This window comes from Lepidochelys kempii, chromosome 4, assembly GCF_965140285.1.
Source record: "Lepidochelys kempii isolate rLepKem1 chromosome 4, rLepKem1.hap1, whole genome shotgun sequence".
Taxonomy (NCBI): Eukaryota; Metazoa; Chordata; order Testudines; family Cheloniidae; genus Lepidochelys; species Lepidochelys kempii.
The window spans coordinates 60153411-60179012 of NC_136383.1; the positions used below are offsets into that span (position 1 = coordinate 60153411).

The window sequence follows — 25602 nt, forward strand, 5'->3', positions numbered from 1 at the left end:
TGTTCTATTTATAATATTAGCAATCATGAAAGAATGGTTTGTGTTCATTGAAACTGATTAGGTGATTTAAATACATAGAAAGTTTCTAGTAAGATTTCATAAATTAATTTAAAATGAAACCACTGATTTCACTATATCAAAACAAAATTTAATATCAAAATATTTTCCCCTATGTACAACAATATATTTACAATATTTGCCTAATTAAGGTAAAATGAGAAGATTTTATACAAGTTAAAGTACATTTATTTATGCTTTTATCAGATTTTTCTTGCCAAGTACGTGTCAACCTGTAATTTGACTTAGCACTTAGAAGATAAATTATACAGAAGTCTCACAACTGTTCACCATAATATTTGAAACACTGAATTTGACACACTATAGATGCCTTTGCATGTCTATAATACTTCTTTCATCAATGGTAGAAGTATGCTCTTTGTAGCTGATACCAGTGAAATTCCCCAGATTCCACTTTGTATTCCTAATCTCCATTTTGTATCCCTAGCTTCCTTCTTGAATAAGCAGGAGTCACTTCACCACTGAGAAGCTGCAGATCACATACCACTGGATGCTTTAGGTCACAAGACTGGTGCTGCAAGTAGAATGAGGTATGGCCACAAAGTATTTCTGGGCTGAGCATGCCGAGTAGAATGTAGGTTACTTAATGTTGCATCTGAAGAAGTGGGCTTTTCCCACAAAAGCTTATGCCCAAATAAATCTGTTAGTCTTTAAGGTGCCACCAGACCCACTCATTGTTTTTGTGGTTACTAAGGTATGGCCACAAAGTAATGGTGATCTGGAGCATGGGAAGTAAGGTCAGATGAGATAATCATGGCTCCGAGGAAAAGCAACACAAGTTAGTATGTTCAGAATGAGAAAATGCTTGGGAATGAGCACCTGCAGTATAAGGGTAGAGAGAGGTCAAACAGCTCCAGCCTGGGATGGTTTGGAGCAGCTTTGTCCAGTAGCTAAGAATGAGGTAATGTTTAGTAGTGAGCATGCTCAATAAACAGGAATGAGACAATGTTAGATTGTGAGCACGCTCAATAGAGGTCTGACAGTATCCAAAGCAGTTGTACGGTCATGTCTATAATAAAAAAAAATAAGATATATGGGGCAGGGAGCTATCTTTCTTACTTTGTTAAATGCCCAGCATGCTTCTGAACTCTACAAAACTATTTAGGTAAAACAGCATCCCAAATGTCATGTAGCTAGTCTGCATTATTTACTTCAAATTCTTCTGATCTTGATGTGCTCATATATCAACCCCGCTCCCTGTATATTTTCCATTTTCCTAAATGTTGCTCACTGTGAAGTTTATTCCCAAGATCAGCAAATCTTGTTATTGAGGGAATCAATAGGTCATTATACATACATAAAATTCACCTCAGTATATTCTCCCGGACAGCATATAAACTTCTCCATGTTTTACTTCCCTAATTAGTCAGTTAAAAAATAAAATAAAAAATGGGTATTACTGTTAAACATCTCCCCATATTTCCATATGTAATCACAACTAACGGTAGCCAGAGATTTATTGGCCAAATTCCCAGAGGGGAGGAAACCACACATGGATTTTGAACCTATGGACTGCAAAACATAATCTTTTAATACATTTAGAAAATTATAACACACAAAATATGTAGAGGAAGGGAAAAATAGACACAGTGTATAATCTAATACGAGAGATAATTATCCTTCCTTTCCATAGTGTCTGTATTTTAAAACTGTCCTCCAAAATAAAAATTAGCAAACAAAACTATATTTAGTGACAATTAAGGATGTAACACGACACACTCCATCCAACCAAAACATAAGCAAGGAAATAAAAAGTTAACAAGATAGTCCTTTCCACCTTCATATTACCTCCAAAGCTATTGACAATGCACTCCAATATTCCATGAGGCTTTTACTTCCATCTCCAGCAGATACCCAAAAGCAAGACATACACCCCTTCTAATATAAACTCTTAACAGTGTCCTCCTATGCTTTTACAGAAACAGATCAGCACATCTGATCGTTACATATTCCACACATTTATAAAGTTATTCTGCCTTAACACTGCTGAGGTCACTGTTAAGATTTTTTATTAGAGTGAAAGTCTAATGAAGCTGGGGTATGCATTGCTTTTTGGTATCTGTGGAGGATGGAAGAAAAAAAATTTATGGAGTGCTAAAGTGCATTATCAACAGTATGTGTCTCTCTCTCTCTCTCTCAAATACAGCCTATGTATTATGTATGTATTCTGGAGTCAGCCCATGAGGAGCAACAATGTAGCCAAAGGGCATGGCCCAGAGTATTTCAGATTTCTTGTAAAAAGGGGTACAAAAAAAAGAGAATTCAGCAGGGAGGGGAAAATCACCAAGAGGGAAGAATTTTAAACTCTTAAATCTTTCCTTATCAATTCATTTCCATCAAACCACCATGAAAAATTAAAACAGTGCTCAAAGCTTATATTTTATGTTCTGGTTTTTGCTATTTCAATAAGATTTTTACAAAATAAAGGTTTAATGTCAACCCGTTTTAAATTGAACTCTGCAGTGCAACCTTCACTATTACTGCTGCACCATAATCTCTCCAAGACTAACATGAAAGAACACTTCTATTTAAAGCTCTTTAAAATCTTTGATCATCTCTTTAAAACATTTTATATAGAAGACAGTAATTTTAACAGATATCAGCTCCTTAATTTTGAAGGGTTTACAAATTAGTCAAGACTAATCAAGCAAAAGGCATTAGAACTCTTTTCTCGTTGAAATTCTGCTCATACAGATTAGATTATACTTTTAGGTACAGTCTTGAGGAAGTGGCGAGACCATAAGATGCACCATCAAGAATTAGACAAAGAGGCACTGTACCTCAGGGACATCCCTCCAAAAGTACAGTTGCCTCCTTACTCTGGGATGAGAGGCAGTAATTTCCTGCTACTCTATACCAGCGTAGGATGATAATGCCCCAACAACAGCTCAGCTGTGCTAGCCAGAGTGTTCCCTTACCTCCCCAGCCACTTGATGCAGTACGGGGAGTAGTGGATGTAATATTGTCCACTTACTCCTGTGTGCTCCACATAGTCCAAATCACAACATGACCATATTATTTAGGCCACTGCTCTTCACTATTTTTGAAGTGGAGGCCACTTTGGCAAAAAACCTTCAATGTGAGAGCCATATCAACCCGACACAGATGGTTGAACAAATACCCGGCACAGACGGTTGAACACTCTGAGTTCTTTGTTGGTTGATAGGGTAATATTACCGTTATTGGTAATATTTCTTGGGGTGCAGGAGGGGGTATTGAGGGCTGGCTCTGGGAGAGGGCTCAGGGCTGGGGTGCAAGAGGGGGTATTACCATTACTAAGTTGTCATTCTGAGTCTGCTGACAGTCTAAAACAGCTATGAGGTCACAAATTCTGTTCTCATATTCTCTGGAATAATTCCAGTTATACTGACAGTTAATGAAATTACTGTGCACATACTTGAGTGTATCTGAGAATGGAATTTGGCCTTTAAAAGTTTCATTAGTACAAAAGGCTCATATCTTAGCATCAATCTTTGCACATCAATAGGAGCTCTACTGAGGCTCAAGGTAGCATATAACCAGAGGTGAAAGTAAGCCAGTCGGGTCCGGCGTACCAGCAAGAACCAGTATGCCGTTCCGGACCGGACCAGCTTCCCCAGGCTGGTGCTTTAAAGGACCTGGGGCTCCCCACAGTGGCCGGAGCCCTGGGCTCTTTAAAGCACCACCAGAGCCCTGCCGCCGCTACCCCAGCGGTATTTAAAGGCCCCACCTCTTCTGGTCGAGGCCACACGCTCAGGACTTCGGAGTACCGGTAAGTCCTTTAAGTTACTTTCCCCGCTGCACATAGCCCTATTATTATAGGCTAGGCCCATGGATCATAAAAATATACTTTGGCCCTCTTCACAGAATAAACCTAGCACCATTGATTCAACACGGACAAAGATATTTGTCCTGTTGCGAAACCTAAGTTATCCTTACATTCTGCACAACTGCACATTGCAAGTCTCATCATACAGTAAAAACCTCAGGACTGTTTTTTTTTACTTCCTTTTGCTTAATGTATTTATTCCCCCTGCCAATCTTCAGGGATTGTTTACCGGTTTATAAATAATGTAGCTCTGAAGCTATGCTTGAATGATGGTTTCAAATATTTTCTACTTCTTCACCCTGCACTTTGTATGGGAACATATCTAGCACTTGCTTGACCACTCATTTTGGGCCAGATTCTGACATCCTTACTCAGGCTGAATCCACAGGCAGGCCCACTGACTTCAATGGCATCATTTGTGGGCTAAAGCGCTACTCGTATGAGGAAGGGTTTGTTAGAGTCCGGCCCTGCGTGTCCCGAACATGAATTTTCACCAAAAGGGGCCAAATGACACAAAGTTTAACCAAGAAATTAATTGCAAAAAAAAAAAAAATCACACAAGTTAATCTTTTGGTGAAATGTAATGGAAAAGAACAATTGAGCTATTTAGCACATACACCCAGTTGTTCCAACTGAGGAGTCTAAAAATAATCACCCTAAAAAAGAAAGGATGCAAGAGCCAGTATCAATTCACTTTAAAGTCAGTTGTTGTGAAATATTGATGATTAGCCAGTGTCAGAACTTTGGACATGAACTTTCCTCACAAAGGGTAATGGACATCTCAGTAGTTCCTTGACGAAACAGCTTTGCCAGGCGGGCTCCATGGAGGAGGGGTTTCATCCTCAAGGATAACCTGGAGCTTCTTTTGTTTTTTCTCAATCTGGTCTCTCCTCTCTTTCGTTTCCTGAAATTAGAGGAGGTTGTGTCAGAGAAGTACTGTGTCAAAGGAAAATTAAATAATTACTATTTTACAAAAGATATTAGTTGAAAGTCCATGATGTTTCATTGGTGCAATTCATAAAATGTAAAAAAAGATGAAAATGGCTGAGAACTTGATCGAAACTGACGACAAATCCCAGCGATGATTGAACCTCGAGATATTTTAAACAAAAAGTGCTCTCTTCACCCTGACTCAGACCATCTACACTTCATAGTGACACAAAGTCTGAGTGACAAGCCTGGCATCGTATTATAGAGAAGATATAGAGGTAACGTTAATGTGCAATGGTGAGTTGTGCTTGGAAGCTCATCCTAGCATCCCTTATAGAAATACAGCTACACAGCATGAGCAGTGCAACATCCATGCTACAGACTTATATTTCTCCAAGGTTCGGGTGGATGCTTGGAGCTGAGCTATGCTGTGTACTACCCAAACACGGAGCATGACATACAAGGCATAGCAAGCTAATTTCTGTATTTATCTTCAATTGCCTATTCACATCCTAATGCATCAAATATAGGACTCTTGAACTCCAATATTAAATATTGTTTTCAATAAAAAAGGATGGCATTTGATGTCTATACCTTTCAGTGCTTTCTAAATTACTCCGGCACTATGCTGTAATAAAACAGGTTTTTAACAGTTTAGCTATAACAAATCTCTGTTGTTTTAATGTCATGCTAACAGTGTCATAAGGTTCTAATGACTTTTTTATAGTTTTAGACATACCATTGGGAAATTAGAACAATGATATTGAGCAGAAAGTTTGCAAAAATATTTTCACGTTACGTGAAATTTTTAGTTTGTTCCTTTGTAAAATATTTATAATTCATTCTGTAGAGAACCTTGGTTTTCAACAGAAATTTCAAAGTGGGCAGTCAGTGAATTCCCAAACTCTGACTCCTTCTAAAATGCTTCTTGAATTAGGGATAGGCAGTCTGGTTTGGTCAAATTCACATCTAACTGTTCCACCGAAATCAATGGAGAGATGCGAGGAATATCTTGGGCCCAAATGATAATATAAGCTTTGAGGTTCCAGACTAATTGACTTAACTTTTGCCTCTACAAGCTGCCATTGCTCTTTTCTCCACACTCCAACACAAACCTTCATTTGACTGACAAAGCCTGAGCTTTTTGACCTTCAGTCAAGCTGCAAGTTACTTCTTTAGGATTTTCTAAGGGAACACTGTAGTGGTTTGCGGAGGAAAGAGTTTGTACTGTCAAGGCAAAATTTTATATTGTTGAAATACTGAGCTGCATATGAGTTTAGGACAGATACATACTCTAAAAAGGAATAAATATATGATTAGTGCACACTGTTTGGAATAAATTCACACATACTGCGGATGTATTTCAGAATTAACTTAATTACAGTCACTCTGGAATCTGTATTGAGTACAGAAATAAATTTTAGGACTGGTATTTGATATGTAATGATTAAAAAAATAGCATTTATCGTATCACTAGTAGCCCGTACTTAACAAATAATATCTTACTAAGGAATTGCACCTTGCTATATGTAACACTGTATTACTGACTACATGCTGCATAGTATGCTTGTTTAAGGAAAAACCTAATTTCACAGCATATATTCCAAGATGAGCATTAAAGCTGGTCTGGGCAGCTTAATTAAGAATTTCTTGATTTCTTGAGATTTCAGTTCCTAACCTTAATTTGCATTAATGAAAGGTTTTTGTTTTTTTTTAAATCATTTGAGTGTTCTTGTTTTGGTTTTGCTGGTTTTTAACATTTGATAAGCAAGTCCTGCCAACAGAGCGCTTCTGCTATTATCTCTCCCACCCCTTCAACACAGCCTTTTGTACAAATAGTCCTCACCACTACTCACAACCCCATGAGAAATAAATTTACCAAAAACCTTCCTCCTCCCCAAATAATAAAGAAGAAGGTTGTGTGCACACAGGTGTTGAGGGAAGCACAATCAGAATTATGAAAGAGAGATACAGTAAGAAACAAAATAGCAGCAGCAGTCTGTCATACATTAAATAATGTTTGTTTCAGAGACCCTGTGTTGGGGTATGTTTACACTGCAGCTGCGAGTGAGCCTCCCAGCCTGGCAGACAGACGTGCGTGCTAGCAGGGCTCAAGTTAGCATGCTAAAAATAGCAGCAGGGATACTGTGTGTCCAGAGGAGACTTGCCCTAGTCACCCAAGCTCAGGCACGGAGGTCTGACTGGACTTGAGAACCTGAGGCTCAACGTTCACACTGCTGTTTTTGCACACTTGCTTCAACAGACCTAATGAGTCAGTGCAACTTTTCTTCATTTACAACATCTGATAAGACCATACCCCATGGCAGTGTGGCTGCAACGTAACGATTTTGTTTTACGCAGTTAATGAAGCATTAGGGAGAAAGATAAAAGGAACAGTAGCAAAGCCCATGTTTCAACACTGCTGAGCACTACTACACCACTACTGAGCTAGATTTCCAATATATAAATTTTTTCAAAATAAGCCTTAACAACATATATCTGTAAAATCATCCGAGTTATTTCCAACATAGAAAAATAACAAATCTGTAAAACCCATCTAATTCAACTAACCACAACTCCTAGCGTGTACAAATGTACAAGGTGCATCATGAGATGAATACTGTTAAAAACTGGGTGTTGAGCAGTGCTAAGCCTCAGAATAAGGGCCAAGCTTCTTAGAGGGTACATAAACTTGCTATACTATACAAATCTCCAAGATCTGTAGTTTTGAAAGAGTGCTTACTTGAAATCTCACTACTCACCAGCTAGAACCAGGTGTGGTGTCAGTATATATGCTGGCAAACATTATAATGTGCCTACATGCATCTGTTCATCTATTTTAGGTATTTATATGACTCCATGGTATCACAAAATGGAAATTGAACCAATATTGCTATTAAATTGAGTAGCTAAGAGGTAAATAATATCACAAAAGCGGAATTTCCCCTAACTGTAGGGGAAACAAAGTTATCTTTTTCACGTTAAGAGTTTTGGAAGTCTTAACAACAAAAACTCTGTCTCCATTTCTAGGGTTTTAAATTTCAAGATGGAAAAAGTCCTGTCCATGCCCTTCCCTTCAGATAAGCATTCCTTGAGATAATCAGTGAACTCTATGCCACACTATGACACTTCAGTAACAACAGAATTCCCTGTTCTATTGTATTTTTATGTTTTAGAAGTATTTAGGGAGGATTTTTAAATTCCTATTTTTGCTATCCATAAATGCTGCCATTTGCTCCATGAGCTGAAAGATTTAATTAATTCTCAAAACTAGTTTTCCCTACTGATTGCTAGGGGAAGAATTAACAGATTTTCATTAAGTTACTTGTCTTTTAATAGAACACTTATTTATCTTCTTAGAACTACTGACACCAATAATCTGGGTACATACAAAAATCCTCCTAGTTACCTAGATAATAAATTGACAACTTGAGTCACACAAGTGTTCTTTCCCTAAATTTATAAAAAGTGAGTTTTACATTCTCATTGTTTTTATATAAGCCTAAATACTGCTCTGGCCAGCAGAGCAAGGATGAACAGAAACATTGGCTGATGTGACCTCCAAAATACAGAGACTTGAGCCACAGCCAAGGCCTAGATTTTAGAAAATGGACAGAGGAGATGTGATGTGGGGTACAATCTGCTCCTGTTCAGAAGAGCAGCAACAAGCATGCCAGTTAGGCCCTGATCCTGCAAACACTTTTGCACATACCCAGCTTTAAGCACGTAAGTAGGTGCTTCGCTTTAGTGGGACTATCTGTTTACAGGATTGATGCCTCAGCGTGCTGCCAACAGCATCACGACAAGTGCTGGTAGGGATGGGGCAGAAGAAGCTAGACATTCTCCTAAAATCATACCCTTTGAGAGCACAGTATATGTTCCTGTGCATTAGCTGTCTGTCTCCTAGGGATCCCCTGAGCGGTGGTAAAGAAATCTTGACTTATTGGTTTTTGTGGGACTGGAAAGGCTCCTAATGACTTCTTCCCAAAATAGCACACCAGAGGTCACCCCTTCCTATCAAATGGAGGTAATCTCAAACCTCAATGTAATCGTTCTTATTTATATTGATTTATACAACTCGCCATATTTAAAACTGTTTCCTTGAATCTAAATGCACTCACTTTTGCAGCTGGTGCTGCTTCTAGCCTTTGCTGGTTCTGTGCTGTGCTGAGTTGGCCCTTCAGAGGTGGCTCTTCCTGACATTGAATGGGAGAAGAGAAGACTGTACTTTCACTGACTGTAAAATGCAAAGAACTCAATGGCATACAGATAGGGAGAATATATTGCATGTATGCCAGATGCTGTATACACTGCACTATTAAGTGATTTGCTAAAATAACCCTCAGAGGAACTGTATGAAAAGGTATATACTACTGCCATCACCTGGCCATTTTCATAACATGATGAAAAGCATTGAAAATTATAATTCAAAAGTTATTCACACGCATTATTTGTTAAAAAACACAAGGATAAATGTAGTAAAGTGTGAACAAATATGTTTACCAGCCATCTTTCATATTCCTCCATAGCCCTTTTATCTTTTTCTCCCCTCTCAAATTGTTCTATTTCTTGCCGTCTTTTCTCTTGGATTTTTTCTGTCTTCTTTTGTTTTACAAATTCTTCCTTTTTTTCATTCCTAAATATGGAGAGAAATATAACATACTATTCACTGAATTAAAAAAATGCTGCAAATGTGATTGGTTAACCAAACATCATGGACACTGCCAGGAACTGACATTTATGTCTACTGACAAATTTGATAACATGTAGTTGTAGTGCTTGCTTTTTTAATCCTGGGTTACTAATTAAGCATGGGATTGGTAGTAGAAGGTTCCATGCTACCCAATGTACCTCACTTTTGATTTGCAGCGTTTTCAAATCATTGGCCTTTCTTGAGAAGAGACTTTCAATTCAGCAGATTGACTAGAAGCTGTATGGCAAGTTTTATAAGGTGGACAAATGGGAACGAAAATAAAGCTACCACACTCACATTTGGGAACAACAGGCCTGACCCTGTGAGGTGCTAAGCACCCTTCCCTCCCACTGATTTCCGTGAGAATTGAGGATCCTCAGCCCCCTGCAGGTTCAGGCCCTCAGGCCAAATATTCCCTGCAAAATGGTAAGACAAAGGTGCTGGCCCGTACACAGTTATGTAACTAAATCCTCTGTAGCAGTACCATTTATCAACAGCAGACATGCTGTCTCGTTTCTTTTCTGCAATAACTTCCTCTTCTTTCTTCTTCTTGATTCTTTCAGCTTGTTTTTCCTTTCTACTTTGCTCTCTTAAATACTCTGCTTTCTTTTCTTTCCATTTTTCAAATGCCTAAAGAAGACCTCAAGTCCATTAGCAAAGTTGCATAACATCTTTGTTCCAAACCTTCCATTACATTATAGATATTTTTTCTTTCCTACCCATCTCCCTTTGGATTGCGCATTCACAGGGTTGTAGCTTAGCAAAGGATACTGCTACAAGGAGCAAGAATTTACTACTCCCAGCTCATTAGAAAAGCCTCTCTGCTGCCAACACGTTATTCTGTGTTACGTATATGGAACAAAGTATTTCACATTAAAAAAACCCTAAATGTCAATAGAAAAAATGTGTGTATGTGCATAGGTTGAGAGATTAGCCCCTGCTACAAAGATAACAATCTAGACATGAATTCTCCCAAAGATCAGGGTATCCAGCTCTAGGGGTATGGTTTGGGTCCCTCTTTTGTTGTTAACAACTACATTTTTACTAAGGACTCTCTTGAGTTAAGTGTCTGTCAGGTATAGATTTCTCACTGCCTTTTGAGCTGCTTCTTTTTTCTCTTCATTCTGTTCTGCTGCTCTCCGTTTCTTCAACTCCTCAAGCTTCTTTTTTTCAGCTAGTTTCTTTTTTGCTTCTCTTTCTTTCATTGCCTTCCAGGCTTCAAAAGATGCAATTGCTTCTTCTTTCTTAGTAGCTTCTTTCTACATAAGAAAAGTTTATACTTCAGAAAACACTGCATTTTCTAAACTCTCAAATGTAGCATTAGCCAAAGAAAAAAATGAAAGAAAATTGACTTGTAGAAAACATTCTAAAATCAATGGTTCAGCTGTGATTTGAACTACTGCTTGAGCATGACCAACTTTTTTGACCTACAGTATGAGGCTGTTTTCTACAAGATTGGGAGATATAGAAACTACTATGACTCACTTCTGAAGACTGTGTATAAAAAAACATTAGTTCTTAAATAGGAAAAATTAAGAGAATTTATGAAGAAAGATTAATATAATATAATTGCGTACATGTTGCTTTAAATGTAGATTACTTATGAGGAGAGACTGAGGAACTGGAATTGCAGAAGAAAAGAATGATGGGGGATTTGATAGTTGCTTTCAACTACCTGAAGGGAGGTTCCAAAGAGGATGGATCTAGACTGTTCTCAGTGGTACCAGATGACAGAACAAGGAGTAATAGTCTCAAGTTGCAGGGTGGGTTAGGTTGGATGTTAGGAAAAACTTTTTCACAAGGAGGGTGGTGAAACACTGGAATGGGTTACCTAGGGAGGTGGTGGAATCTCCTTCCTTAGAGGTTTTCAAGGTCAGGCTTGACAAAGCCCTGGCTGGATGATTTAGTTGGGGATTGGTCCTCCTTTGAGCAAGGGGTTGGACTAGATGACCTCCCAAGGTCCCTTCCAACCCTGATATTCTATGATTCTATGATTATATACCGCTGAATATAGAAGAGCCAAGACAAGAGCATGAAAATCTTCAGATACATGACTTCTTTAAATTTCATTGCTGAAATACAGACTATCCCATAATCATCATAATAAAAATACAAAGATGGACCCAGACTGCTGGCTGTAATCAAGATGCACAAAGTGAAACAAGAAGGGAGCTGCAAAGGTAGCTTTAATTTATATGGCATCCAAGGATTCTAAGGGTGCAGGGAAGCACCAGCTACACTCCTCTTTTCCCTAGCCATATTCCCTGTGGCAGCCACAAGGATTAGGACATATAACAGCTATTACATCAGCTCCATTCCACATAAACTGGAGTAATCTTCTTGTGGCTCTCTATGATGGATTTAGAGATGCTTGTTGATGGCAGAGTGGTTGCAAAGTAGCCCCAATGAAGGGGATAACAACAGTTTTCACTATTTCATTTCTGTGTTTCTTTCTTTTTTTAAATACACCACAACAAATATTGTAATGACATTACTCTATAGAGTGGCAGTTGGCTAGCTCCCATTTAATCAAATATTTTAAACAAACCTTTTCATTTGCGTTCTTTAAATGTTCTGCTTTGTTCCTTTTAATTCTTTGCAGTTCTAGTAGAAAGACTCTTTTCTTTTCCAACCAATCCTAAAAGATTAAGGAAAAAGCTGTAGCTGAAGAGTTTTAAACAATAACTAGATCTTGTACCAAAGTAACTTAGTATTATTGATAAAGCAACATCTGATGTAATGACCACAAGCAATACTGACAGTATTTCTGTTTTCATATATAACCACCACCACCATCACCACCATCATCATTTTATGTATGCAAACTACTTCTATAGCAATAAGCCCATCTGGATTAGTGAGGTGTCATTTAAACCACATTCTGAGGATCTGCAGCACAAAAAACATTCTGATCAAAAGTTTCAACTTTTAAGACTAAAACCTAAGAAATTAATAACTTTATTTTAACAAAAAGATTTCAGTATGGAAATAAAAAAGAGAATGTGAGCATGGAAGGGCAGGAAAGAAGAAGGAGCATCATGGTGGATTTACCTCCAGTGTTACAATCCTGGGGGGTTGAGGGAAGGGAGAGCAGAGCGATACAAATGACATAATACTACTTCTCAAAATCTTCAATAGGGCCTCAGAAAAATAGTTGTTGGGGAGCGAAGGAAGCATCCCCATGTACACATGTACAAGAATGAGCTGCAGCTATTAAACCTTTTAATACAAAATATTTACAACCACTATTTTAAGTTTCCCCTGGATAATTTTTGTTTTAAAAGTACAGAATACATTTTATCCATTTAGGATCTATAGGACTACAAAATTTAGTAAAAAACCTCTAACCTATTATATGTTTAATTCAGAAATATCTACAGTGAAAAGTCCTCAACCCATTGACTTCAAAGGCAATACACACCCACAAAGTTTTATAAGTGTATGAGTGTTTTCAGGATCAGGGTCAAATTTTGTACATTTGTTCATGTGTTTAGTATGTTGTACTGAGAAGCTAAAATATCTTAATGAAGACTATTTGACTTTAGAAAGTGGCTATGAGTCAATGCACACATACTTGAGACAGCATGATATTTAGAACCATTAAACTGTTAAGTGAATATGATTTTCCTTATGCGGAAACAATTTATGATCAATAAACAGATATGACCACAGTTGAGATTTATGCTAATTTTTACTACAGAGGGCAGAATTCAGATAGATTATGCTGCTTTAGGGAAAAATTTAAGATCTGACATCAAGTTCTTTTTACCTTTCCCATGAAAGGTAGCTTTGGAACAGAAAATACAGAGAAAAGAAACTATAGGATACACATTAAAAATAAAAAACAACAAATACAATAAAGGAGATAATCTATTGTGTTTGAAAACATTTTGCCACAATAGTAAAATATAGATAAGTATGTTTCTTTCTCATCTGAATCTACCCTTCTTGGCTCATATGCTTTGTAGTGAAGCATAATTTTTTAAAAATAAAAAAAAGTCTCAATTTAAGAAAGGTGCATACAGATATTGAGTATAATTAACAGGCTTTTATTCTTATTGGCAGGATCTTTTCATGCAGGCTTTGGATATGCCAAAATTTACCTGATAAACAGCTGCTCGTAAACTATCTGCTTTGTCAAGCTCAGCACTATATTTTTGCAAGTGTTTATTGTCTAAGACCTTTAATGTTCCCAAGTATTGAGAAGATGTAGTTGTAGATGGAGGGATGGTTTTCCCAGCTTTCTTCAAGTATGTAGAAGACAGAGACCTGTGAAGCATCAATTCATAAACATATCAAAATAAGCTTTGAGTTTCTTATAGTGGATGCCAGGTAGAGTACCTTCTCATTGCAGTTACATCCAGATATTGTTTATAATCCCGTTTTCACAAGCTTATATCTTTTTTTTTTTTTTGGGGGGGGGGGGAAGGGGGATAGAGGGAAAGAGAAAGAGGAGGAGACAGCCTGAATTGTCCATTTCTGTTTTTACATGGATTTTATCACTACTAAAAGAACCTGCAGGGCCTACAAAAATTCTGCTAGTCGACCCAATAGAGAATGTGAACTCCACAAACAAAATAATTTCAGTTCAAAAGTATTAAAAGCCCTATATGCTTTAACCTAACAAGAACATGTTGAGACAGGTACAAACTGTTATTCCTGAGGGCATTCTGCACCAAAAATTACAAAGTCTGCACACAATATTTTAAAATTCTGCAAATTTTATTTATCAAATGAATGTGGAGGCTTCAGCGTGGCTTTGGGGAGCACAGGCCACTGGCTGCACAGGGGTGGGAGATCACTGTGCAGCTCCCCACTGGAACGTGGACTCAGTGGAGAGGCTGCACCCAACCCTGACAGAGCGCAAGGATCAGACCTGCCCCAGAAACACCCCAGGGCTCTGTTCCTCCATGCCAGGTGCACCAGGTGCGGGCAGGCAGGCTCAGCAAGACAGGATCCAAGTGTGGAGGGGTTTAGTGTCGGTGGATCCAGGTGTGGGTTGAGAGGGTTGTGTGTGGGGCAATCTGGGTGTGGATGGCTCAGTGGGGGATCGGGGGTGGGGGGGAATCTGGATGTACAGGGGCTTGTTCGGGGTGTTCTGGGTGCAATGGTAATGGGAGTCTGCACAGGTGTGCAGGTGAAGTGGTTGGGGCTCAGCGAGGGGAGGGGTCTGGATGGCTCAGTGGGGAGTTTACATGCTGGGGAAGTGGGGCTCAGTGGGGTGGGGATCCAGGTGCAGCTGGTCGGGGCTCGGTGGGATGGGGATACAGGTGGCTCATCGGGGTGGTTCAGGTGCAGGGGGAGTGGGGCTCATCAGGGGTGTTCTGAGTGCAGGGGTGCAGAAGGCTCGATGAGAGGAACTGGGTATGAGGGGGTCTGGATGTATGGGGGTTGGGTGGATGGAGGAGTAGCTCCCTGTACAGGGATCCCTCTCCCTGCAGCTGAGAAGTGATGGGTGCAGGAAGCAGAGGGGTTGAAGAGTTTGCAGAGATTCCTGCAGCTGGTGGAGAAATCTGGGGGCTCCGGATGCTGTGTAGGGGAAGAGGAAGTCCTGTCCTCCCCAGCCTAGCTGGGGCTAGCAGCTGAGCCCAACGCAGGGTAGGAGCCACTAGCCAGGTCTTCCCCAGTCCTGCCCCCTGCCCCACAGTGATTTACCTCTCTGCCGGCTGCCCTGGGCACCCAAAACATACTGCTGGGGAGGGTCATGTGACCACTCTTGTGGCTTCCCTATCAGAAAGTCATTTTTCTGCACAGAAGCAAAGAAATCTGTGGGGAACATAAATTCTACACATGTGCAGTGGCGCAGAATTCCCCCCAGGAGTAAAACTGTGGGCTAGAGTCATTTGTGGGTCCCATGGCACAAAGAGATGAAGATTTTGATAAAGGCCCTTGGTGGGTCTGATCTGCCAGTGGAGATGTGAAGGGTTGTCACCCTGCAAAAAAGCTGCACTCTCCTCCTCCAGCACCCTTTCAAAAGGCCAAATGTTGGCGACAGGGTGATGATGGGCATGAATGAGTGGCCAGTGTGTGTCGATCATGTGGATCTTACCTTTCTGCAGAAATCACATCAGGTGGGACCAGATTGTAAACACTGACATATCTGTATAGTTTACTTACCTGCTTGATGAAGAAGGTCTCACTTTTTCTGAAAGTGTTTCCTTATATTGAAATTCTTTCTAACAAATGGAAAAGGAAAAATAAAAATATTACACTTACTGTCAAATAACAAAACCTGTTCTGCAGCATATAGCCGCAAATGCTGTATCAGAGGCTTTATAAAATACAGGAATGCAAAATATGAATGCAAGGACGGTGAACAAGTATTTTCTGCCATTCTTTGTGCTTATTATAATCAACAAAACATAGCCTAGATGAAGTCCAGCATGATCTTATAAATAAAGACCAAAATAAAGTATACCATAATCTCCATTGTAAGTCTTTACCCAGAAACATCACTATTTAGTCAGGATTACATTTTAAAAGTCTCAATATAGAATGAGAAAATAGATAGTATACAGTTATTATTCATTATTTGTATTACCAAAGTGCTGAACAGTCCTAGTTATGGACCAGGATACCAGCATGCTGGGCTCAGACAGAACAAAAAGATAGTCCCAGCCCTAAAAAGCTTACAATCTAAATGTAAGTATATTCTCTTTTTGCCTTGTACTATAGCTAACAATTACCATATGCATTACACAAATCACTGGTGTGAACAGCACTTAAAACATAGTAAGTTAGATCCTCCACTGGTCTATTCACCTAAACTGATCTAAGCCAGTTTATACCTCCTAAAGATCTGACTTAGTTTATTTTAAATTCTAGACATGGATTTAAATAAGGCCAGCAAGCACAAAGTTTGATACGTTTTATTTGTTTTTAAATATTCATTGAATGTATGTTCCCCTCATCTTCTCAAAATTGATGCTATTTTATAACAGAATCAATACCAGAAACCAGGCAGGAATGGGTGGCTTCTAATGTTGATTCTATTATAAAATAATATCTGTACGTATACAGGATGGAACCAACAAGTTTCGTATGATAACTTTTCATTGAAGCTTCCAAGACGTTATTATAAATTATGATATAAATTATATGTTTAAAAGATACCTTGTCCGAGTCCTCTGAAGTGCTCACTTCCGCCATGTCTTCAGATTTATCATTCAGTAACATTTCCTTTATGCCATCAGCAATGAATTTCTCTTCCAATGTTTGCAAATTTTCTTCAAGCTTGTCATCAGTAGATTTCTGTAGTTTCTTAGTTTTCTCATACACTGTAGTCATCATTAGTTCTATCACAGATGGGGATTTTCTGCCATTATTCTCCAGTTTCAAATCCCTGCTGTCATCATCTTCTGTTTGATCCTGCCCTAAAGCAAGTCAAAAAACCAATTCGGGAGATGAGACATCAAGAGATGTAATTTTTAAGAAAAAGTGTGGTTCATTAATTCAGATATTTCTATACCGTACCTAGAATATTCATGTATGAAAAAGCTTATTAAGCTTGATACAAGACATTATCTTCTGTATACTTTAATGACTTACAAAAGTATACATAAAAATCATATTACAAGTTAATATTACTGCTGCAATAAATGTATTTTTTATTTTAAGGCAAGTAGCAGCAGTTTTGAGATAAAACAGATCAGCAAAACTGTAAACTATTAGTCACCTGATCATATCCAGACAAGTTTCTAACATATGAAGTAACAGCAAGAAACATTTGGATCACATCAAGAGCTACTCTGGCGTTCACTAAAGTATTACAGAGGTTTTTGCAAAACAATGGCAGAAAACACTTTGTATGCTATTTCTGACTCTCAAACATTTTCCCCTTTGAAAGAAAAAAATTTTGCTAAGAAGCAAAAATGTATGCCTAACTGGAATAGTTAGTAATTATCACTCATTTTAAAAAGGCTTTAAAAACCGGTATTCCTAATGTAATTTACACTGTGATAAATATAGGATTTCTATTCTATACCTGTAAAACATAAAGACAAAAATAAAGAGGAGCCATAGTAACTCTCTAGTTGCATTCCTGTGCACATTTTTGGTGGAATTCTGAAAGGAGGAAGTGGCAGGGAATTAGCTAGGAGATCACTGCAGCTATGGAAGGTGGGCTGGGCCTACAATTTGGAGAGTGTAATCTAAAGACAAAGAATTGGAGAACTCTGTATCCTATAAGGCTTCTATAGGGTGACATTTGGACACGTTCTAATTTGAAGGTGTGAAAGCTAAGTCACTGGAAAGTCCAGCATACTAATGAGAACTCTAATTGTGCACAATTTCTGCATTACCATATAAACAAGTTTCTGTCTCCTGTGGATAAGTAAAGTTTGCATATTTTACTTGCATATCACTTTCCAAATACAGGTATTAGAGGACTTTACAAAAATTAATTAAACTGCGACACTTGCCATTGTCCTATGGAGTTAGTGGACAAGGCACTGGACTGCAAGTTGGGAAACCTGGGTTCTATTGCTAGCTATGCCACTGATTTACTGTGTGACTTTGGACAAATCACTTTATTTCTGTGCCTCAGTTTGGAAGTTAGAGATTATAGTACTATCCTCCCATAGTACTTTGAGATCTCCAGTTGAAAAATGCTATAAGACAACCTTATAATTGTGATATCTTCCTTGCCAGATCAGACTATAGTACTCCCTCTTAGAACCATTCCACTTGTTCCCCCATCTACAGTATCAAGTTTACATTTTCTCATTTTCTCTTTCAATGAACAAATCTACCCCAGACTACATCTCAGTATTGTTTGTCTATCGTATTTGTCCTTCTTCCTTTGCTCCATAGATGTCCTCATCTTCACTACCTCATCTCTTCCTTCCATGCATGGAAAACCTCTCCAATCAAGTACAACAGGGATCACTATCCTCTACGTGTTCAAAGCTGTCCAAAAGACTTGCTTCATCCATAATGCCCACAAGCATTAACCTACATCAAATGTATTCTTCAACCCAAGAGTACAAATTAAATATAGATATTACATGACACTTTCCAGTCATCCCTCTGTTTATATGTTACACACTTTTTCCCACCCTTTGTCTATCTTGTCTACATTGTAAACTATTCAGGGCAAGGACTACTACCTTTTATATATATATTCTATAGCACATAGCACAGCGGGGCCCCATTTAAACACTATTAATTTCTTCTATGAGTCTGCCTGTGCTTCTTATCTATCTGTGTCAGTCTTAAATATCGTAAACTCTTTGGGGCATGGATTCTCAGTATGTTTGTGTCTTGTACAATGCAGAAACAAAGTAATATTTATCATCCCCATTTAAGCAATAGTTAAACAGAATATAGAGAGGATAAGTAACTTGAGCAAGTTCACACAGCCAGGAACAGAACGCAGGCATTGTAATTTCCACAAGACCATCCTCCCATTATACATAAAATGGTGACCAACAGTTTGTCTACTCAGTTGATCTGTGCCTAGAAGGGATGAAGGAAGATAAGGGAGAGGCAGGCAGATGGAGATTATTAATTGAAGAAAGTGACTAGGTTGGAATGGAGAGGGAAATTCAGGAGCAGTGGTTTAAGCAAGTCTCAAAGATGTTTAGACAGTGTTAAGTACACAGAATATGAGCAAAGGATGTTTCTGCATTTCTCAAACTTTAGCCTGTCTCCCTAAAAAGAATGTTTATCTGGTTCTTATGTATCATGCTTTGTGACGCTATTCAGAACTGTTTCTAACAAAGAACCTGAAAACAACATCAGTTATGATTTCAATTTGTTAATGTAAGTATAGTAAACTTCCAGAAGCTACCTTAGGTTGGGTCAATACTACACACCAGCACTTTCAGCAGTGTGAAGCGTACATGTAGCTACACACCCTGGGGAAAAGTAGGCTGTATCCACACTGAGGTATGTAGCTACACAGGTCAGTGAAAGGCTCTGGCAAGAGGGAGTCAGCTGGTAAACCCTGATGCCTCCCCGCTGCCAGAACCTTCCCCCCACTGGGGGACGCTTTCCTTGGAGGGGAAAGGCTCCAAAGTCGGAAGGCAGCAGGACACTACGCTGCTAAAAATAGCAGTGTAGATAGGAAGGCTTGGCTTGGGCAAGTAGAAAAAGTGTAGGTTGTTTTCACATACCTACCCACATCCTTTAGGTATGTATTTACTCACCTACGTCATGCCCCACTGGCTACACTACTATTTATATTAGGGGGGCTACATGGGTATGCATATTATAGGCCACCAAAAGTGGTGTATAGCATAGATGTAACCTTATTGATTACTCCTCTGCAACAAATTGACACCAATAATACACAGCTGATGCATATTGTAGCTAGTCTCAGATTTCTAAAGTAAACTTAGTGGTTGGATCCACCTCTATCAATGGAAACAGACTACATTGACATCATGGACACTAGCATCAGACCCTTAAAAGTTGCTTATACAAAGCAATTCTATTATTTCACTGGTTGCACATATTCAAGTATAATGGTTCTATATGAAGTATATTGATTTCTACCTTTTGAAGGAGAGCCTTCTCCACACATTAACAAATCCGAGTCTCCAGACATTTCATCAGCTGAATGAAAATGAATAGGGAATGGTGGTGAAGAGCTTGTTAGCCATGGACCCTTAAAGCAGAAAGTGACAGCATAAGCAACAACATGAACAATTCACACCAAATCAAAATCAGTTAACTTGCTTCTAAACCATAGTTTTCTATGCAATATTTATTTAGAGTTCCTTAAGAAAAATATGGCTACGGTTTAAATTAAAGGAGATGTAAAGATAAACAGATTTTAAAAACGGTGTAAACTCACCACAGATTAAGGTCAAATCCTACCCTTAGTAATGAAGCAGATGGCTGGTCTATACTGCCCCACAGTTTGGATTATAGGGGTGTGAAAAGAAGTGATGTTAACGCAAACTAGGAACCTTTTAGTTCGCACCTGCAGCATCCACACAGGGGAGATACAGCTCAGGACTTTGGGTCGCATTGCTAGTCACACCCCCTTAGTGCCAAATGTGGGGCAGCAGACATGGCCAAAGAAGAGCTAAGATGCTGTCAGCTGTACCTTCTGCTATAAGAATCCTGCAGGCACACAGTTAGGCACTTTCCCCATGGCAGGACACAGCAACAAGGAGTAGGGTTCAATCTGCCGCTGCTCTTCTGAACTATTATATACTGCTGATAAGTAGCATATATGCTAGTCAGTTTGAGACTCAACATAGGCAACTACCCTTCCTTTGTAGAAAGGTTCTGCATTTTGACATACTAACTAGGTGTACTGCCTAGAGCATTTTTCTATCTTATGGAGGGAGGATCCAGTCCCCCATGACCTTCTTTACACACCATCATCCACCACTTTTGAGAAAACAAAACAAATCCAGTCATCTTTAGGTCTCTGTTCACAGCATAAAGAAATCTTTACATACAACTTATTTGTCATGTTACATTGATGAAGAAAATGTGTATGCAAAGGAATAGAACTTTTTTATAACATACTTCTAGGCTTGGATGGATTAGATTTTTACTGATAAATGTCAATTTCACTGTGCACACAAATTCACTAAAAATATTTCTGTCAATAATAATAAAAATGTACAGATAAGTAAAAAAAATACTGCTTGTTATTTGTTTTGTACATTTAGATATATGATGTTTACAATTTATGTTTTAATGGTTATAAAGCTTTAACTTTCTGAACCTTAATGTCTACTGTCAAATAATTACTGTTTGACCCACCACCATCCTGACTCCATCCATAATTTCCTTCAACAGTGAAAATTTAAATAGCTAAATACAAAAAAATGCTTAAAACCCATAATTTTGCACATCTATGAAAAACTAAATCAATAAAAAATAGGGAAAAATGCTTTAAAATAAACACTGATACTATCCATTGAAATTATAAAAAATAAAGATCAAATTCTGCCAATACTACGTATCTCCCAGAGTTAATGACCTATAGTTGAGAACTACTTCCTTGTATATCAATAAAGAGATATAGCAAGGCAACAGAACGCTCAAAGCTGCAGATATAGGAGACTATTTCCTATAGAAGCTCCACTTTTTCAATCCAAGTAGCAATGCTCTTTGAAAACCTGATTAAATGTACCTCTTTCACCCTCCAATCCCTCTTTTTTTGTGTTATGAAAAATGGTATCACAATCACAGATGAATAAAAAGAGTGTTTGGATGATGTTATTCCAGTGTAGAACAGGCAAAACATATATAGAAGGGAAAAAAATAGATAACTGTGCACATATATAATAAATACTACAGTAATGCTCTTACCTCGGGACTAGGGCTTTCAGCAAGTGCCCTTTTCTCGGATGTTGTTATTTTGTCACTCAGCCTAGTTAGGGAGGATGGTGCAGAAAATGAAGGTAATCTGTAACTAGAAGAAGCAGTCTTATCTTCTGCCCTGGCAACTTCTTTGTCTTCTACATGGCTGGTCTTTCTTAACACATTTCTTGGTTGAGGTGATGGTTTATAACGATCATCCAGTGCAGAAATGCTGACATTCTCAGCTGACAATAAATATTATTATTTCATCATCATCCACTAAAGATACTTTATTCAGTTTGGAATATTATTTTATCAATTTAGGATCGACTAACATTTTCGGATGAATCCCTTTCTTCTGTAAATAAGCAGCAGTCACAGCAGGTCAATGACCATGATATATTATTTAAAAAAATGAAGTGTCCTGAGGCTCTTACTACAATGAAGATGAAAACAATCAAACCAGAACAAATGCAGCCAAGTATATGAGAGAGAGAGATAAAAAATGTACCTTCAGAAATTTTAACCAAAGTTTTGAAGCTCTGAATGTAATGTAAAGACACAGGTCAGAAGTTCATCTTTCAATTTACTTTGTTCTCTGTATAGTACAGATCAAATTCTTTATATTCTATATATTTAGATATACACTTTGAGTATTACACTTGGGTGTTTATCTGAGGCCAGGAAGACAAACCTAATAGACTGTAAAGGCAGGAAAAACAGAATGTGTCTAATGTAGCACTGCAGTGGGAAGACTTTCCATTGTGATCCTACTCTATTTTTTTTTAATAGGCCCACTGAACTCATTACATAAATCCATGTGCTTCCCTCTGCGCAGGGCAGAATAAACCAAATTTGTGGGGAAAAAATAAATGCAGTGAGAAGGGTGGAGGAAGAGACCAGGTGACTACTGGGATATTTGCCCCCTTGTATGCATAAATCTCTGTCCCTTTTATAAAAAGTTAAGGGCTCAGCAGTCACAAAGAAATAAAGTGTGCTGTCAGGAATGGGGTGGAGGAACCTAGGAACAGCCAGTACATTCAACATTTTCCCAGACAAGTTGCAGAGCCTTCAGAGCAGTGCTAAATTAGTGCCCCTTTTCAAGCAAAAACTCATTTTCCCCAATCCACAGCTGTCCCCAGGCAGCCAGTGGCAGTACAGCTATCCTGCCTGACATCTTTCACAAGGACTAGATTTATTCAGAAGAGAGGGAACAGTGAAATGTGTTGCTTGGTGTGCTCCTCTGCATGCTAACCCACATCCAAAATGAACTTCCAAAGCTAGCCATGGAAGTATTGGTGTATGAGCATTAGGAAGTAACAGTACAATGTGTGTGCTTAGTGCCATTTTCTAAAATATCATTTCATAAAGTGCAAACAAGAGTGAAATTCATCCCAGTGCACAGGGCTCATCAATAAGCCATTAGAATATCAAAAGAGGCCAGGCTTATCCTTCATTAAAGGAAGTCACTGACCAGAGATTAGATCAAATTTTCTAAACTTGAGATAATTTAAAATTAGTTGCCTGTTGGAGAAGAGAAGCAGGTGTCTGTGTACTTGCTTTTTTGATAAAAAGAAAAGGAGTACTTGTGGCACCTTAGAGACTAACCAATTTATCTGAGCATAAGCTTTCGTGAGCTACAGCTCACTTCATCGGTTGCATACTGTGGAAAGTACAGAAGATCTTTTTATACACACAAACCATGAAAAAATGGGTGTTTACCACTACAGAAGGTTTTCTCTCCCCCACCCTACTCTCCTGCTGGTAACAGCTTATCTAAAGCGATCACTCTCCTTACAATGTGTATGATAATCAAGTTGGGCCATTGTGCTGGAAATGGCCCACCTTGATTATCATACACATTGTAAGGAGAGTGATCACTTTAGATAAGCTATTACCAGCAGGAGAGTGGGGTGGGGGAGAGAAAACCTTCTGTAGTGGTAAACACCCATTTTTTCATGGTTTGTGTGTATAAAAAGATCTTCTGTACTTTCCACAGTATGCATCTGATGAAGTGAGCTGTAGCTCACGAAAGCTTATGCTCAAATAAATTGGTTAGTCTCTAAGGTGACACAAGTACTCCTTTTCTTTTTGCGAATACAGACTAACACGGCTGTTACTCTGAAACCTGTTTTTTGATAAAGGACGTCTGAACTTTTGTCTGTCCAAAGTAAGATTTTCAAATTAAAGTACCTGAAGCTTTACTGCCACCATGTGTATGGAAGTGGGGAATTACAAAGTGTTTGCTATTGTTCATTATGCACCACTCATTGCAGTTTGTGTTTTCCCATCATTAATAGTAAATGGGCCATGGATTTATCTCAAGATAAAATATCATTGCTAAGTGGCAAGTTACTGCATGGCAAACAAAGGTCTGAATAAACAGTGCACAAGCTTGCCACGCAGTAATGTCCCTTGTGGACACTGCTACAGTGTAAAGTCCCAGAGCGTAGATTACCATATACTACTCTCTATTCCCTCTTTCTCACATAGTCTATCATGTGATTTCAGCAATCCTCTAATTTGCCTATAATTTGTTTGTTTATCTAGTTACTTGTGGCAGCCAGTTGCAGAATATTAAAAGGAGCACTTAAAAATTAGTTAAAAACTGTGATCCTCTTTGATATTAAAGATATTGAAACCACACCCTATACTGAAGTCTAAAAATAATTCTAACATTTTCATTTCCAACATTGGATTAATTTTAAAATATTACAATATGAATATACAAATAGCAACAACAATATTCAAGTGCCTTCTTTTTACCTGATGATATATTCTTGATTCTGTGCTCCCTTAGCTTTGGTACTGGTTTGTTTTCAAATTCATGTTGAGTAATTTCTTTCCTTTCATTCTGCAGTACAGCCATATGTGATTCATTACAGTGGTCACCTTCATTACCATGACAAGTTGATTTTTCAATGAATGACCATTCTGTTTCATCTTCTCTGTCACCAGTCAAGTTTTGGCTATTCAAAATTGTCATCTGTTGATGTTTCTCTTCATCTAATAGTGAAGACAAGTCATCAGCCATTTCACTTTTGAAAAGGGCCTTTTTCTGAGTAGTCTCATCATCTGAGAGGGTAATATCAAAGGCAACTGATTTCTTATTTGTGTTTTCAACAGCTGAATTATTTTCAGGAAGTTCTTCTAGAATACCCCAAAACAATGTATTTTCATCTACTTCTATATTAGATTTGTATTTCATATATAAAAGGAATACAGCAATCTCATATTTTATACCATAAGAAAATTCTTTGTACAGCTCTGCTCTGGCCAATATCTCTGATCTTAACTTTTATTATGTTGCCCCCAATTCCACTAATCTTAATTTACTTTGCTTCCTTTTCCCACTCCCTGTTCTCCTGCCTTTTTCAATTCTAAACCCTATGCATAGAATGCTCTCCCAGTCTTCATTAGTTAATTCCTACCAATCACCAGATTCAAGTTCCTTCTAAAAACCCACTTAACTCACTTCTTGTAGTCGTGGAGAAGTTAAAAAAAACAACATATTTCAAGCAGAATCATAAAGATGGACACATACTATAAAATGAGCAACCTTAGGATCTTATTAATGGAACCTTTGTGATACCTCATGCCCTTCTATTGTTACACTCACTGGTTGTGTCCAATAGAAATTTACATTATAAACTTCACAAATAAGACACGGTCCTTGCCCTGTTCTATACAACACCCCGAAGCAGGGGCGGTCTTAGGGGTGGACCACCTCAGCAACCGCTAAGACGTGCCATGGTCCAGGGGGGCACCACACAGCAGCGCAGAACTGTGCACTGCTGGCATAAAGTCAGAAACCGCTCCTGGCTGG

The 25602-nt window shown here is 38.4% G+C and overlaps 1 protein-coding gene across 2 annotated transcripts in view; it reads right to left on the reverse strand.

Annotated features, from left to right (window-relative positions):
* Positions 1 to 247: 247 nt before the first annotated feature.
* MAP9 (microtubule associated protein 9) overlaps positions 248 to 25602 on the reverse strand; it is a 30354-nt gene continuing 4999 nt past the window's right edge. The window contains exons 3-13 of one of the 2 annotated variants that reach the window (XM_073341429.2): positions 24543 to 24782; positions 21786 to 22021; positions 20007 to 20118; positions 16623 to 16882; positions 15627 to 15685; positions 13613 to 13778; positions 12058 to 12147; positions 10601 to 10768; positions 9994 to 10139; positions 9320 to 9452; positions 248 to 4790 (exon numbers count right to left, since the gene is read on the reverse strand). In XM_073341429.2, coding sequence (XP_073197530.2) covers positions 4668 to 4790; positions 9320 to 9452; positions 9994 to 10139; positions 10601 to 10768; positions 12058 to 12147; positions 13613 to 13778; positions 15627 to 15685; positions 16623 to 16882; positions 20007 to 20118; positions 21786 to 22021; positions 24543 to 24782 — 1733 coding nt within the window. In that variant the 3' untranslated portion in view covers positions 248 to 4667. The remainder of the gene's footprint in view (positions 4791 to 9319; positions 9453 to 9993; positions 10140 to 10600; positions 10769 to 12057; positions 12148 to 13612; positions 13779 to 15626; positions 15686 to 16622; positions 16883 to 20006; positions 20119 to 21785; positions 22022 to 24542; positions 24783 to 25602) is intronic. The other variant, XM_073341430.2, reaches the window with a different exon arrangement.